At 38.9% G+C, this 17,881-nt stretch overlaps 2 protein-coding genes across 4 annotated transcripts in view; one reads left to right on the forward strand and one right to left on the reverse strand.

Annotated features, from left to right (window-relative positions):
* rsrc1 (arginine/serine-rich coiled-coil 1) overlaps positions 1-9,666 on the reverse strand; it is a 137,281-nt gene extending 127,615 nt beyond the window's left edge. Inside the window, exons 1-2 of one of the 2 annotated variants that reach the window (XM_052577179.1) lie at positions 9,517-9,666; positions 8,744-8,915 (exon numbers count right to left, since the gene is read on the reverse strand). In XM_052577179.1, the coding sequence (XP_052433139.1) occupies positions 8,744-8,901 (158 nt within the window). In that variant the 5' untranslated portion in view covers positions 8,902-8,915; positions 9,517-9,666. The remainder of the gene's footprint in view (positions 1-8,743; positions 8,916-9,516) is intronic. The other variant, XM_052577178.1, reaches the window with a different exon arrangement.
* Positions 9,667-11,676: 2,010 nt separating this feature from the next.
* Positions 11,677-17,435, forward strand: shox2 (short stature homeobox 2). 2 transcript variants are annotated; one of them, XM_052577182.1, is made up of 5 exons: positions 11,677-12,143; positions 13,374-13,582; positions 15,388-15,445; positions 15,735-15,823; positions 16,202-17,435. In XM_052577182.1, the coding sequence occupies exons 1-5, from the start codon at positions 11,891-11,893 to the stop codon at positions 16,457-16,459; spliced, it is 867 nt and encodes a 288-aa protein (XP_052433142.1). In that variant the 5' UTR covers positions 11,677-11,890; the 3' UTR covers positions 16,460-17,435. The 2 variants fall into 2 exon arrangements, with proteins under 2 accessions (XP_052433142.1, XP_052433140.1); XM_052577180.1 differs by having other exon boundaries at positions 11,679-12,143; positions 16,166-17,435.
* Positions 17,436-17,881: the final 446 nt, after the last annotated feature.

Below are 17,881 nucleotides of genomic sequence, written 5' to 3' on the forward strand. Positions count from 1 at the left end.
ACTGGCAATTGACTTTACATTGCGTGTGCTACATCCTTTTTACAATCTAGATTATAAATCACTGAACTCTGTAAGCAATGTAACACGGCAGTAACGTATAGAAACCTCGGCTTGTAACTATACTCTAATTACTATTTTGAAAATTGTAACGTGTTAAATTACTTAAAAAGTAATCAAATTACAGTAACACGTTACTGCCCAACACGGTATACAGTATATAAATAAAGTTACTTTTAAAAGTAATGCATTACAATACTGTGCTACTCACCAAAACCTTAATGAATTATGTTACGTTGTTACTTTTTATGGAAAGTAATGCATTGCATTAATTTTGCGTTACTTTCAAGTTTCTTTTTAAATATGAGTTGGGCCTGATTGTTTTTAATATAAGAAGTTCTATTTATAGCAAATGTAAAAGCCCTTTCACAACAAAAAGTGTAATGAATAAACCTCAGGCTGAAGGAAAAGTAAATTCACATCTGTACAGCAGAACACAGGAGAATAAGGTTCAAGACTTTTCAGCAATAAAAACAAAAACAATGAAGCACAATTGTTAGTTTCTCTATAGTCATTTTTGGTTATTAGTATAGTTGAACTGGATTATCAAAGCTCTGTAGCAAAGACATTAGTTAATTAAATGGGATTAGATACATTTGTGTTATTTAACATATTTAATTATTGCAGGTTTGTGTCATCCGAGTTTGCATTTCACTGTTTTAATTCAATTTGATGAACACAAAATCTTTTTTTTAATTTTTTTTGCGAGTGGGATGAATTAATGCACATTTACATTTAGTCTTAAACTACATCATGTTCACACAGTGCAAACAGCACCTCTGTATTTCCAATTTCTCCCAGTATGGGGACGGAAGACTTGTCAGTGAATAAATGGGAAAACAAAGTAATGTCTCGGCTACATATGATAAACCTCGTTCCCTGAAGGAGGGAACGGAGACGTCACGTCAGTGACAGACGAAATTGGGATATCGCTTCAATAGACCAATCTATTTCGAGTGTAAACTAAACGAGCCAATGCACATTGGTATGCAATTATTGCATCCAGCTGTCACTGATCACAGCGTGAGTATAATAAGGCAACAGGTGCTCACTGAGGAGCTGAGCCGGTGACCCGGTGCTCAGCGGTGGTACAGCAACCGTGGTGACGGGACATGATGTCTCCGTTCCCTCCATCAGGGAACGAGGGTTACCTACGTAACCGAGACATTCCCTTTCAGTTGGTCACTCTCGACGTCACATCAGTGACCGATGAAATTGGGATCCCTACCAAAGCATCATGGGTGCTGCCCCTTCCAGTGCCCTGTGCGAGCCGCCTGCGCCTCTATAAGGTGTAGGCCTGGACTCGGAACAAGTAGTTCCACTCACCATTGTCAAAGCACTACCTCACTGGGTGAGACTAGGTAACACTGGGAAAATGTACCCGTTCCGCTTGGAACAGGGATGCTGCGGAAGCCCCATCCTTCCCGAAGAAGTTTTCAGGAGCAAATACACATATAGCAACCCTCTTGGGAAGGCAGAAGTCTGCTGGGGAATCATGGGTACTGCCCTCAATATGGAACCCAGCCTTCCATGGTTCCCACGGATTCATCATGAAGGCCGGGCACCGGACATTCCGCATCCAGCTGCCTAGGGTGATGGAGGATCTCAACAGGGTCTACAGTACAGACACTCTGGAGCAGTTTAAGCAAGCCAACACTAACCCGGGCCTCTCAGTGCCACAACACATATGAGGTGAGAACACAGGAAGATATCAAAGCTACATGAAGGCTGTAGAACCTAGCGAATGTGTTAGGGGTTGCCCAGCCCACAGCTCAACAAATATCCATTAGCAAGGCGCCACGAACCTAGGAGGATGCAACACTTCTAGCTGAGTGAGCTTGCAACCTGAACAGGCAGGGCACAACTTGAGCCCGATAAGCCAGGGTTATGGCATCCACAATCCAGTGGGCCATCCTCTGCTTAGAGACAGCATTCCCCTTCTGCCTCAATCTCAATGCTCAGATGTGACAGAGCAAAGCCAGGGGTGGGTCTGCCTCCTCTAGGGGCACCGCTTGCAGGTTCACCACTTGGTCTTTTAAAGGTTGTAGTGGGAACCTAGCTGGGCTGGGACCTCAGGATTACGTCAGCCGGCCCAAACTCTAGGCATAAATTATCTACCGAAAATGCATGCAGGTTCCCTACCCTCTTGATGGAAGCCAGTGCAAGCAAGAGCATGAGTTTTCAATGAAAGAAACTTTAACTCAACTGAATCCAAAGGCTCAAATGGGCCCAGCTGTAGTGATTTAAGCACTAGAGTCAGATCCCAAGATGTTATAGATGGGGGCTGGGAAGGATTTAACCTCCTGGCCCTTCTAAGGAACCTGATGATGAGGTCATGATTACCTAAAGACTTCTCATTCACAGGGTCATGGTACGCAGCAACAGCGGCAACCTGAACTTTGAGGGTGGAGGGAGACCACCTTCGTTCCAGCCCCTGCTGCAGAAAGGAAAGCACAACTGCAATCGGGCATCTTCAGGGGTCCTCTCAGCGAGAAGAACACCACTCAACAAACAGGATCCACTTCAAGGCATAACCGTGTCTCGTAGACGGTGCTCTTGCCGAAGTGATGGTGTTCACTACCTCCTGGGGTAGGTCACCTAGAACTTCCGCATCCCATTCAGGGACCAGACATGGAGTTTTCAAAGATTTGCGTACACCCTGCGGCCAGCTGTGTGCCAGTGCATCCGTGCCGAGTGTTCCCTTGGTCAGGGAGTAGAACAGCTGGCAGTGAGAGGTCTCTGGAGAAGCAAACAGATCTACCTGAGCGGCTCCGAACTGTCCAAATTAGCTGGATTGTCAGGGGATGGAGTCACCATTGCTCGAGACAGCTCGTCAGCTGTATGGTTGAGCAGGCACGGAATGTGAACAGCGCTAAGTGACCTCAGAACCTTCTGACTACAAAGGAGGAGGTAGTGGGGGAGTTGCAACATGTGAAGGCAGCGCAGACCTGCGCTGTGGCCAGCGGACGAGTGGAGGCAGCAGCTGCCCGCTGGTGCAGGATGTGTAGGATCGCCTCAGTCTGCTTCTGGGCAGCCTAGAACTGCTGGGCAAAGCCCTCGACTGTGTCGCCAAAGAGGCCGGTCTGGGACACAGGGGCATTGAGAAACTGGACCTTGTCGGTGTCCCTCATGTCTGCCAGACACAGCCAGAGATGGTGCTCCTGGACCACTAGCGTGGACATTGCACGACCCAGCGAACTTCGTTGCTTGGAGTGCGAGGTCAGTGGCGGTTCGGAGTTCTTTCAGAACCGCTGGATCGTGACTATCTTCGTGCAAGTCTTTCAGTGCCTGAGCCTGGTGCACCTGGTCCCCGCTGGTCTCCACACCAGGAGGAGGAAAACTTAGGACACAGTTGAATTGCCACCACATGCTCCACCGGCAGGATCACCAAATACCCCTTTGCTGCACTGCCATCGAGGGTGGTGAGGGTTTCTGGCAGTAAAAGGTGCCTTCCATGATTTAGTGAGCTCATTATGCACTTCCGGGAAGAAAGGCACAGCCTGGATGGCTCGGGACACGGTGGAGGATTCCACTCGAGCCCTACCATCTCTGAGGCCCGGGAAAGCATAGCTGGCATCTCTGGATCCGACTTTTTTTTTTTTTTTTTTAGTAACTCAAATTAAAAAGTAATGCATAACTTTACTAGTTACTTAAAGAGCCACACAGATGGGAAATCAAAAATGACCTCTATTACAGTGTATGATGTAGCTGTCCATCAGTGTAAACAATGTGCAAAGTAATTAAACCAAAAAGTACACGATTTATAAAGTTATTGGCTTCTAAAGTAAGGAGTCGACTCTGAATTGCTGAAACGAGTCGTTATAGATTTCAAATCTTTTGCCCATCTCTATGTACGTCACTAGAACACTTTGCATAATAATCTCCGCCTACCGTGTTGACCTGCCCCTGTGATAGCATCATGTCGAGAAGACAGTGTGTTTTTAATTGTAAATGCAAGTTTGTTTTATTTTCACTGCCAAAGAATGAAGATCAGAAGAACCAATGGCTAAAATTCATTTTTACCACAATACCAGAGCAGTACAACAAATCCCTTTTGTTGTGTTCACAACATTTCACTGATGACTGCTTTTCTAATCTCGGTGAGTACAAGGCGGGATTTTCAAAGCGTTTGGCCATAAAAGAGGGTTCATTACCAACTTTATTTAGACCAACAAGCATCTCCGAATCACAACGCGAAGTATGATTATGAAGTTATGTGTTTGTTTTCTCCCGAGCGTCTTATCAGTATGTGTGCTGTCTGCAGCCTGTCTGCGCTGATCTTCATTTACAAACACGTCATTAAAATGAAGTGTAACTCCGTGAATACTCAAAGAAGAGACATGAGAGAGAGGTGGGGTTTAAGGAAACTGAATCTTTTGAACAGCTTCGCGCGAACCGTTTGGGGATCTCTGAGAATTGAGGTAATTTTAAAATGATATTTTGACAAAATGACAATGATTTTTAACCTTGGATGGATTTAAACATATTGTACAGGACTCATAAACAGTGATAGGAAGCTTAGAATTTTCATCTTACTGGCTCTTTACAAAAAGTAATCTGATTATTACTTGTATTACTTGTAATGCATTACCCCCAACACTGTGTGTGTGTATACACACACACACACACACACACACACATATATATATACACACACACACACACACACACACACACATATATATATATATATATATATATATATATATATATATATATATATATATATATATATATATATATACATATACATATATAACTCCAAAAAATTTACTTAATTCAAAGGGAAAAGTTTTCACACCCCATTTACAGATGTTTGTTCTTGTTTTAAACATGAACTTGCTTCATTTTGTTCAATTTTTCAGAAGACTATCTTGTTAGACTAAACTATCTGTTTTTGCATCTCAAACAAATGCATTTAAGGAAGTTTAGATATTTATATTGGAAAACATGACATTTTTCTATGTGCATGCAACATTTAATGCCATGACTTTATGAATTTAACATTGTCTGCTCTGATTTAAGACCTTTTTAAAGACCTTAAATTGTTTAAGGGCGAAATAAGGCTTTTTAAGACATGCAGAAACCCTAAAATAAAAAAAAACGAGAAATATGTTACATTAAAGAAAATCCACACAGCTTTAAAGGGAAAGTTCACCCAAAAATCTAAATTCTGTCTTCACTTACTCCCCTCAAGTTGTCCTAAACCTGTGTGAGTTTCTTTCTTCTGCTAAAGCCACAAAAAAAGGATGTTGGTGACCAGAAACCTAAACTCAGGGTCAGTAAATGATGACTAGATTAGATTTTTGGGTGAACTGTCCCTTTAAGCACCCTGATTACCCCTGAGCAGCATGCAGATGCAGACAAACAGGCAGAAGTGCAGCAGTCTGAATACTCCGTGCTTAGAAAGGTTGATATCATGAATATAGACCCATCTGACCGCATTATTTTAACTAATCAGCTCTATTTCTCTCTCCTTTTTCTCTCCAACGAGCTGCTGTCAACTTCCCTATTCTCTACTCCAGCTGATAGATCAAGACTTCTTAGAGCCACTTTCAAAAGCTAAATCAAAAGCGTAAGCCCAGTCCCAACGTCATGAATAAATCAAATATTTATAAAAACCATAATTAAATTTATTATGCATTTCTGCATCTGATGGCACCCGACTGAATACCTCTAATGCTTTGGTGCCAGTGGCTCTCTCCATCACGGCGTCAGCAACTGAGGAGAAAGTTAATGTTTGTGCTGCTTTAGAGCATCTGCACATGGCTCTTAAAGACTGTTCTGACAGCATGCGAGTCAATGACATGATGCTTGTTTTTGTCTGTTCTAGCTAGAGAGAGACACACACACACACACACACACACACATTACATATGCAAAATCATACATGCAATACACATATTTTATGATTAGCATGTTTTTAATTTTTTAATTAGAATTCATGGCAAGAAAGTCTTATACACTTTAAAATAAGTGTACAATACCAAAGCACTTGCAAATTATTTGCAAACTAGTTAACTCATAATTTAAAGATGTTGCTAATGCATTAATTTGCTATGTACAAATAGTGAGTTTAATAGTAATTGTTATATTTGATCACAAATAAAGAGTTAGATAATGTTTTATATATTCTTAACATATATTCTTAACCACGTCTAACTGATGTATTTTCACCAGTAGTAAAAAAAGTTGTAGAATAAATGCATATCATTTTATTCTACACAAAAACATTACTTATATATTATTATAAATTTGCTTATATGCTATTATACATCACTTAGAGAAATGCACAGTGACAATAAATAATCTATAATAACACAGCTATAATAATTTGTAAATTACATTGAGAATTAATGAAGAACTTACTACTTGTACATATCACATTAATTTATTAACGATGTAAAACCTACAATTTATAAACTATGAATAAACTACAAACGAATTGTTTGAAACAAATGATTTATAAGAGGTTTGTTGCTGCATAATTATTATAAAGTCTTATTAAAAACTTAAGTAGTTTGGCATAATCTTCTTAGTAATTATTAGGGAAATATATAAACAAAACTATTCAACTAATTGTTAATAATATCTGAAAAACTTTTGTCCACCAAATCAAAGTCATGCGTAACATGCAGGTTTATGAAGAAAATGAACACATAAAACATGAAATTATATAACATATATATTTTTTATGATTAATAAAGATTATTTCAGGTTGAGAAAAGTCATGTGGTGACAATCCTGCAAAAATTTACTGATATTTATTAATGAATAATTCCTGATGTTTGGAAAATAATGTACATCAAATTTGAAAAATGGTGATTAAGAGATGTGCAATCACACAGACGCAAGGCGTAAGAAAAAAAATGAATTTTGCATAACGGCGTACACCTCCATATGACTCTTTCAAAGTCCTCCAGTGACCTTTTTCTTGAAAATGCTCACAAGGTGTTTTAAAAAATATGAAATACACCCACATACTGTACTATTCAGTGTACTTACTGTATCAGAATAACACATTTCTCTGCTAAATCCTGTGTTTTATATTCAATCACAAAAGTGAAAGTCTCGATATAAGATTTTTAGTTTAGCTCAACACTGCTCCACCTGCTAACCCAGGATCACAAACAGCAATAATGAGGGCATAAAACACCTGCAGAGTTACACAGATAAGACCACTTAACAACAACTAACAGATTTACAGATGGATGACGTGTGGAGAAGGTGAACAACGACTGATCAACAGCAGTCTATCTGGCTGCTTGACCTCCACAGACATCCATCTCTCTGTGAGAGCAACTATTTCCCATCACATATAAGAGCAACTGAGCAAGCGTCATGAATAATTGAAGTCAGGCAGACAGTGCTAAGTGACTGCATAAAGAAACGTCTGGCTTCGACAAACTGCACAAGTCTGTTTGGGGAATGAATGTAAGAGTGGAGAATGTTTGGCATCCAGCGGTCCAGCTGTGGTCTAAATGACACCATCACTAAACTCAGTGAATTTGGTGACGTAATGTCATCTTTTTGGAAGGCCCTAAACAGCGAGATATGGACTTGTTTCCCCTGTTTTTGACCTCACGTGTACAGAGTTTTTCCAAATTCACAGTTTCTTTAAGGCAAACTTGAGTCCAAAAAGTGAACGCACTGTGAACAAACAATTATTAACTAACATTAACAAAGATTAATGAAGAGTGTAATAAATTCAGTGTTCATTGTTTAAGGTCACAACATGTCGATATGTTCTCTCAATGTAAATATCTTGCATTAGCAACGCTTCCAAGTTTGGAAATACAACTTTCAACAGACCTCTATTACTTTTTAATTCATTCCCCCGTAAAGTCTTAATTTATGAAAAACTGATTTAAAAAGTGATTTTATGATTAAAACAAGCACATTTCTAGCAGTGAGGTCAGAAGAATTGATTGAATTCAGATGAAAACACACACACACACACACACACACACACATACTTACACATATATATATATATATATATATATATATATATATATATATATATATATTTTTTTTTTTTTTAGCATAAACTCACTTCGATTTGTTCCAGTTTCAACAAGACGGCATATGTTCAGATTGCATTACAAAAGAATGTGTCTTGATTTAAGGATGTTTAGATATTTGTCGTGGAAAACAAGACAAAAATACTGAAGAAGTTATCATTTTTTTGCAGTGCATGCAACATTTAATTCCACGACTTTATAAATTAAAGTCGTCCAGCCCTGATTCAAGACTTACTGAGCTCTTAACTTGTGAAAATGTGAATTAAGACTTTTCTAAAGACATGCACAAACTCTTTCTGAAGCAAAGAGGTCTTGATAAACAGGTCCTGATAATGAGGGCTTGCGACTGTGCAGATTCTCATGTAGAAATCAGCAAATCAGACATCCATTTCAATGCCACTGACTTTTTTTTTTTGGTAACCAAGAAGTGTATTCCTTCTGGGCTCAATGTGCCAGCCGAGCACCTGCCTTTGACTCTGGGATGCAAACTGAATAACTGCTTTAAAGCGTGTATGTGACAGGTGCTTGGCAGGGAGGGTGAGAAATAAGAGGGCTTGTGATGTCAGTCAAACAAGAAAATTGTTTCCGAGGAAGAGCACGTTATTACATTTTGATGAAAGATTACAGGGGCAAACTTTTTTATCTCATTGTTGAGTGTGTACCTGCTGTCTGCGGCTCTGTTTCGGTCTCTGGAGCGCGTGCGTCTGCGGGAGGGTTTGCTGCGGCTGTGAGAGGAGCTGGACGATGAAGAACGGCCTCTCGCTCTCCTCTTCCTCCTGCTTCGACTGTTGTCCTCGCTGTCTGATGAGTGACGGCCCATGTTCACTCCGGCCCCTGGGTCACACCGAAACATGCAGAGGAAAAAAGCATTGATTTGGTTATGCTACTCACACATGCTGATTCAGTAGCCTAATAGGGATACATATTACATCTTTATTATGTGGACCCGTTTAATTTAACATGAAATTCTTTGAGTTCTCTCATTTGGGATCTGCTACACAGTAACACAACCGGAAAGAAAAGCGGCAGAACGTAAAACTCATGACACATATTTTCAGGCGAATAATAACCTAATAATTATGAATAATAAGGCTGTGCTAAATACTAAACACAAACCTTAAAACCACGCGAAACTATCATCCTGACAGCTAATATAAGATCACCTCCAATGTTTACATATAAAGTGCCTTAATTCATAAAGGAAAAGAACATAAACGGGAGAGCGTGGGAATGTAAATATGAAATTTGCTACATATAAAGTCTGTGAAACATTTCAACACCGAATGTTGTTAGTCTAAACAGCACGATTTCCTCAATATTCCCAAGCGCTTCCTCTAACACACGTTATTTAAGAAATATACAACACGTCCGCTAACTTATTTTGAGGTTTATATGTAAAACGCTTGATATTTGTATCTATTATTCACACTCTTACCTAGATAACGATACACACTGCTATTGTGTCACAACTGTAACTCACAGAACAGCGCCATGAGCCGCTGAACAGACGGAAGTAACCGAGCTCGAGCTCATCGATGCGAGCGCAGCAGGCCTGACCAATCAAACACGAGCATCGGTCGCTTTCACCTTCCTCTCGTGATCGCGCAAGATAAGCCTCAAATACACTTATTTGTGTTCATGCATCTCTCAGAGACAAGATCTCTTTTGATTGTTGACTTGGATTGTGTTTTTGTTTTAAGTGTTGAGGTGCTGAGAAATCGCAGGCGCATGAGTGTAATAGTTTTAAAGGAAAAAAGATCATATTTCATTTTTTGATCGGAATGCCGCCTATTATGGAAAATATCTTGGAAAAATAAAAAATAAAGAAAATGTCATTGTGCTGTCTATGAGATGGGTTACACAGAGAGACAAATTAGGGGGAAATTAAAATGTGATGGTAATAGCAAACGATGGGTCTCAAATGTTGAAGGTAAAACGTCGACTACTTATACAAAATGTTTTTCTAAAAGTCAAACTGAAGTCTTAATAATCCCGTGGCATTTTTTGTGGAAGGAAAAAAAAAAACACGAAATGCTCACATCAAAGTAAACATTCAAAGATATGCATAATCTTCTAAATATTGTGATAGTTTTATTCCATTTACGAGCCTACTACAGATTAAGCTACATGAATGTACAATTGCCTTAAAACTGCGCCCTTGATATATGTGTACAAACACCCTCTTTGATGTTTTGAATATTTAAGAAAAATCTAATAATCTTTTTGTGAGATTACTATTACTAGCCTCTCTTCGTGTATGAGAAGAGTGAAATGCTTAGCTCTTAGAAGATTTTTTTAATGCAGCGTTTCGAATAATAAATGCTTGTATGCATGAAGAATGTGTTTACATAAATATAAGAGAAATATTTCATTGTGATGTAATTATTAACGGTGAGATGATGAGAAGGTGTGTAGTAATTTATCAACAGAAGACGTCTTTCTGTATGTCATTTACCGCCGAACTAATATTCTTGCTGTGTTGTGGTACTTGGTTCTGTTCATATTTATTATTAGATTTTTTTTTTTTTTTTTTTTTTATCGCTCTTGATGCACAAATGCACTTATTTAGTGGGACGGTTAATTAACCATATTATGCAAATATGCAATATATATAATTTTTTTTTTTTTTTTTTTTTTTTTTTTTTTTTTTGCAAAGTTTGTGTAATTATTTAGCAATAAAACGGTACAGAATCTCTATATATATTGCAAGTCATTAGGCAGCTGTTGCTAATAATAGAAACAGTTGTCCTCTGAGTGCTGAAATTTCTGCCGATGAGGTCAGAAGAATCGATTTAATTCCAAACAGGATTTATAAAATAGTTAATTTTTTTTTTCCATGCTGTCGGACAATATGAATGAAAATAAGAACCGTATAAGTGAAATAGCACGTTCAGCATATTTTCTTAACGCCTTACTACTACGAAGCTATTTTTTACGGCTGTTATAATATAGGCTACATACACCAAGAATGTGATGCACTTTGACTAAATTGTTCAAATTGGTAGTTTTTATTTATATTCGATTCAACATGTTCCTTCTTCATATTCTCATTAAATGTATAACTAGACGTCACGAAAAACACACTCACTCACTCTTCTCACTCTCTAATAAAAATATAGGCTATACTGTTAAATATTTAGCCCCCAATAAAACAAGCTGTTTTCTGTGAGGACTCAGTTTTTATTTCTCGTCTCTGAAAGAACTGTGGGTCAAAATTAAAATCTTAATGATGTTGTTACTGCATGCATGTGTCACTTCCATGATCACAAGGTGCATCTTTTTCTTCCCCCCTTCTCTTTGCTCTTCTCGTTATCTCTATCGCGCTCTCTCGTCTTCCAGCTCTGATCAAACAGTGGAGGAATAAGATGCCCTTTTCAGTAGTTTTGGCCTCATCCCAGCATCACCATCATCACGATCCCTGGTGTTTCCAAACTCTAACCAGTCTAGCTTAATGACATTAATTTGCTCCTCTTGTCAATCTTGGCCAATAGCGAGCATGGAAGGGTGATGTGGATCTGAAGGACAGCTAATGTTCCCCCACCCAGCCCAGCCCCGTCCCAGCCCGCCTCTGTGGGAAGGGGGCTCGTGGAGAGGAGCGCGGATCAAGGGGCAGACGCTTCGTCAAGTATAAATAGTGTGACTTCAATAGTGAATCGGCAGCAAGTCCGTACACTCCGCAACAAGAGGAATTGTCAAAGATCTCGTCACATCATCTCGCGTTCAGGCCGATGTTGATGTGTTATGGTAGACTGCTGAGGATCTAACGTGAAAATTGCATTTTTTTCTTCTTCTTCTTCTTGGGCGCAGTGATGGAAGAACTTACCGCGTTTGTCTCCAAATCTTTTGATCAGAAAGTGAAGGAAAAGAAGGAAGTGATCACGTACCGGGAGGTGCTGGAGACCGGCTCGGTGAGAAACAGGGAGAGTCTGTCGGGAGAACCGGTGCGCGAGGAGGTGAACAGCAGCATCACGCGGAGCGGCGCGCGCTCGTCCCCGGCCAGAGAAGCGGACATGCTCGCGTCCGAGAGAACCAGAGACTCCATCAGTCCCAAACTCACAGACGGTGAGTGTTTCCTTCGATTTTATAACCCAGTATATTTCCTAAAATTATTCCGTCATGCTATTTCTTCTTCAAAGGCCTGTTTACTGTCTATAATTTAAGTTTTACAACTTCATCGCTTTCGATATATATTTTTATTTTTATAGGCCTATTTTAAAATCACGTTAATTTCGTTCAGGTTACACTAATATACTATGGGCTAGTAATTTGACAGTCATCGCTATTATGAAGCAGCCTGAAAACAAAAGAATCGATCAAAAGTTAAGTGATCAAATCGAGCGCTTAACATTGTGGCTGCAGTTTTGTAGGACAGTGTTACGCGTGGCCTTATAGATATTAGATATGTTCTATAGATATTATTTTTAATCTAAAAAAATAGTTGTGAAACTTCTAGCCAGAGGTAAAGACGTTTTAAATATTTAGATTATCCATGAGATAACCATCAATAGAAATGTATAAACGTACAAATACAAATTTGCAGGCTACCCGCAGGTAGATGTGAAGAGCTTTATGAGCTATTAACATAAATTATATATATATATATATATATATATATATATATATATATATATATATATATATATATATATATATATATATATATATATATTATATATATATAAATATATAAATATATTTATGTATGTAGAAATCAAACAAAGAATGTGCTAGTGTATTATAAATCATCACACATTTTACAAAAAATCGCTGAAGGCCTATTAGCCTATTCTAAGTCTTAGATATGAAATAATATCATGAGATCAACAGCCTTAATATTAAAAACAGTGATAATAATAATGATAATAATAATTGCTGATCATTTCGATTAGACGTAACCTACCATGTATATTATTTTTGCTTTAGAAGCACTAAACATCTAACACACAGGCTATTGTTTTTTTTTTTTCTTCTTCTTCTTTTTTTTTAATACAGGTTAATTATTTTGACAGAAGGAATTTTCCTTCATCTGCGGTAATTGTTGTCTTTATTGATTTCATTTTCGTGAAAACAATCCGTTTTTCCAGGTTGTTAATTTCACGTGTAATAGGATAATATTCCTCCTGCCATAAGCATCCGGTTCAGACAGACTCTCCATGCATATGCATAGCGTGTAAATAATTAAAGAGCTCTGTGTAGGACAAAACATCCGTGACCGACATCAGTGGGCACACACTGCCCTCCTTCATCATCACTGGATGAAGCGTTCATTCGTGTTTTCTGCTCCGTCTTCAGGTAACACAGAAATGAAAGAACGCAAAGAGGATTGTAAGCCGCTGGAGGATGAGACACAGACTAAAATCAAGCAGAGAAGGAGTCGGACTAACTTTACCCTTGAGCAGCTGAACGAGCTGGAGAGACTGTTCGACGAGACGCACTATCCAGACGCCTTCATGAGAGAGGAGCTGAGCCAGAGACTCGGGCTGTCGGAGGCCAGGGTGCAGGTCAGACACCGCGCGCGCTGGAGACACGTGTGTGTGTGTGTGTGTGTGTGTGTGTGTGTGTGGGTCCCTGGCGACAGGAGAAACACTTCCGATTAATGCAATGCTGAACGTTAGAGAGGATGCATGCAACTGCATAGAAAGTGCAAAAATTGTTTATGCGTTATATAGGTGATTGCATGATTTACGTGTTGTTATTATTACGTAGCCTATATTCTGTTACGTGCAATGTAGACGCCTATCATATAGATAGGCTTATCAGGTCATTAAACTATTGACACATTAAGATTAGCAATGCAGGGTATCCCAAATAATTCCTAAGTATGCTATTAAGAGATTAAAAAAGAAAATGCATTTAATAATATTAATTAATAAAAGGGGTAATATCGGTAGGCCTATACAAATTGTGTTACAAAAAGTGTTGGGCACTGCTATATTGTTAGCCTAGCACTGCTAAACATAAAGTTTACAGCACAAATTAGCATTGCTATTATTAGTGTTATATGCGAATATTTACATTCATAGCGTGGTAAATAAAATTAGAAATAAGCTTATGTGTTGAATGATATTGTCGGGGGAAAAACCCGTGATATTAAGCCGCTTAAATCAACGCCGCTGAGCGATAACGAACAAAACAACGAACTAAAATGATTCCCTGATTTGCGCGCATTGGCCTGCAGGCAACATCTGTAGTGTGCTTTTTAGGAAGGGGAAGACCATCTGCACAGAAACATAATAAGGCTCAATATATGTGTAACAAGAGACGAGCGACTGAGCCGAGTAATGACATTCAACATAGACATCGGCTCTGCTCTGATTGATCAGAAGAAGAAGGGAAAAAAACAATATCTGATTTCATTCGCTTTTATCTATTCTTTCCTTGGGTGGGGATATAAAATTCACTCTTTGAATACATTGGTCCTTTTAAAATATGGGCTCAAAAGACCTCCCTGGAAAAAGTTAAACCATCGTCTCTCTTTGGGATCTTACCAAAGGGCATTGTCCCAAGCAAGGCCTGCGGATTTACATAAATTATCTATCATTTTTTACCCAAATAAAGATCTGATGCTCTTTTTACATTCAGTATTCACAGACAAGGCCACACCGCTGGCTCAAACACTACCCTGCCATTTTACCGGATCAAGTCATAACGGATCGGGATTTATTATCATAGGCTTTATTTATTATCGCGTTTCCACTTTCACTTACAGCAGAAATATCATGCATGTGCAGTGTCTCTTGCTCGTTGTTAGACTGAATCCAAATGAATAAACAGTGCACTGAAACTATGCGCGATTCAAAACAGATGCATGAGACACAATCATTTCCAAATCTCCAATGCACTTAACATAGGCGATATGGCAAAGAAATATAACACTAACTTTCTCTCTGATATAAGCAAGTAATGTCTAAATGTTAGCCTGCTATTGAAGCCCAGGCATATAGTCCCATGCTGGGTATTTGCTGTCAGAGGATCACTTTGCTTCTTCTGGGACTCTAATCCTTGGATAGATTAAACCATTGCAGAAAGACGATACATTATGGCACTTTTTCAGACCTATAGATTTTTGTTTCTCTCCGTATGTTTAACATTTTAATAAATCTGTTTGTTTTGTGGTTATAGTTAGCCGCTTTTTACGTCAATTCGCCGCTCATTATAGAAATATAATAATTAAAATGTGCGGTTAAGCGTTATGAATATTTTAGAGGTCCTCAGGGATGCACGGTTTTGCTGAGACTGTTGTCATATTGGAAGGATTTACACATGCCCTCACCAACAACTGTCAATCAATGTCTTGTGTTTTCAGGTTTGGTTTCAGAACCGAAGGGCCAAATGCAGAAAGCAGGAAAATCAGTTACATAAAGGTGCGTTGCATTACGATGATTTACAAACTACAGGCTATAGAAATACGTGATTGCTATTATGTTAGTTGTTGTTTTTATTTTGGTTTTCAGTATTATAATAACCTTATTGTTTTTGTTTTATTTGTAGACGAAGCATTTAACCACAGCCTTAAAATCGTTTAGCTACCGTATATACAAGTTCATGTGATCTTTTTATGGGCAGAAATGTAATAGGAATTCATGCAGTGGCTAGTTTTTGAGCACATATAGGCCTACAGAAAAACTAAATGTGAACATATTTTTTTTTCAGGAGTTCTCATCGGAGCGGCGAGTCAGTTTGAAGCGTGTCGTGTCGCTCCATATGTCAACGTGGGAGCTCTGCGCATGCCATTCCAGCAGGCAAGTTACAATGCAGAGGCGCCCTACAGACTTTCACATCAGTTTCTATGAATTTTCCTCCTTTTGTTATTGCAATGAGATAAAGGGAGACATTTTGACGAAGAATATAACTGTTAGGTTATTGCACAGACGAGTAGAGATTTGTGAGTTTTTCGTGCTCCTTGTGGGGTCGCATATAGTTTGCAAGCACTCCGGAATGCAGGTGTCCGAATGCATTATAATTATTATTATTTTTAGCTATGATGATAAATGCAATTGATCCAGTGCCCAGTAACGGCTCTGCATATAGTCTCTCTTAAGTTAATGTGTTTCTCCCCTCTTTTCCCACCCGTGCGTCCATAGGATAGTCATTGCAACGTGCCGCCCTTCTCCTTTCAGGTGCAGGCGCAGCTGCAGCTGGACAGCGCCGTGGCCCACGCGCACCATCACCTGCACTCGCACCTGGCGGCGCACGCGCCCTACATGATGTTTCCCGCCCCGCCGTTCGGTTTGCCCCTGGCGACGCTCGCGGCGGAATCCGCGTCGGCAGCGTCGGTGGTGGCGGCGGCAGCGGCGGCCAAAACTACCAACAAAAACTCGAGCATCGCGGACCTGAGACTGAAGGCGAAAAAGCACGCGGCGGCGCTGGGGCTGTGACGTCACCGCGCACCGAACGCGACGCTGAAGCAGAAAAACAAACACATTATTTATGTTTCCCTTTGATGGACACGCGAGAGAAAAAGGATAGGCTATTTATAAGAACACAAACTGTGAAGTGGACAAACTTTACGTGGATCTTTTCGCGGATGGAGGAACAACTACAAAACGTTGAATGAACTGCGAGTAAATAATAATAATAAGTGAACTTTTGCAGAAGACAAGAAGCTGAAGCTGAATATAATGATATAAAGCAGCTGGGACGACTGTTCGGCTGTTTGTGTGACAACGCGAACATTTCTGCTTTAATACGTTATTAGTAATTAATGAAAATGAAGAGGCTGGCCTCGTTTTATTTGAAACAAAGTTTCTCTGTGGATATTTGTGAAATAGGCTATTACAGAAATCACTTTTGTTGCCAAACATGGAAACTCAAATGTTAAACATGCGTTTCTGTCCTCACGGATAAAACACGATTTAAGTTAAAGTTTATGCTCTTTGATTTCTGAAACTAAATAAATGAGCATTAAATGAAACGATGATCACCCCTTTGCCTGTTAATGAGTGTATTGTGAATATAATCCAATATCAGGTGATTATTCAATGGAGATGCCCATGCAGTTCACATTAACACACATCAGGCTTTTATTCTCGGTGTAAAAATCAAATTCAGGTAATATACTAATATTGATATGGTACGGGCACGTGTAAAATACCTTTGTTAGTAACGACAAAAAGAAAAAAAAAAAAAAACATTTTGGTTGTTTTATGCTTCATCAAGGCATTGTGGGGAGCACTCTGGATTTTCTTTACTATTTCTTTTAGCTGTTGTTCCTTCATCTTTTGTACAACCATGTGAATCTAAATGTAATGTTCATGTTTTATAAGGGTTATAAAAGGACTGCGGGCACTCATTTTTATGATATCTATGATTTTATCATGACTGTGAAACGTGAACTCACCTCAACATCGTGTTTTCGATTCATAAAATAAATGTAAAAAAAAAAAAAAAATCTGTGTCATGGTATACGTAGTTCGTATTATTGGATTTTTCTTTTTGGTAAATATGTGCATGTGATGAGAGCGTTTAAACAGAATCCTCCATGTGCATTTTATTCTTTAAGAATTTCTCTGGCACTGTCTTATAATAATATTTATAGGTTTAATTAAAAGTCGACTCGTTTCTGTATGATTGGGATGATTCTGTTACGCATTATGCAACGTTTGTTTTTATTATTAATGAATGTTATCACGACGTACTGCCAAAAATCAATTATATATAGCTATATATATATATATATGATAACGTAAACACATATTTATCTATTGGGGAAAACGTTTATTACACAATCACACGGATCTCTTTCAGCTCTGGATGTTTGAAACATATGGAGACTGCCGCTGGGACCGAGCTTCACAGCA

Source organism: Carassius gibelio, chromosome B15 (genome assembly GCF_023724105.1).
Source record: "Carassius gibelio isolate Cgi1373 ecotype wild population from Czech Republic chromosome B15, carGib1.2-hapl.c, whole genome shotgun sequence".
In the NCBI taxonomy this organism is placed as follows: Eukaryota; Metazoa; Chordata; class Actinopteri; order Cypriniformes; family Cyprinidae; genus Carassius; species Carassius gibelio.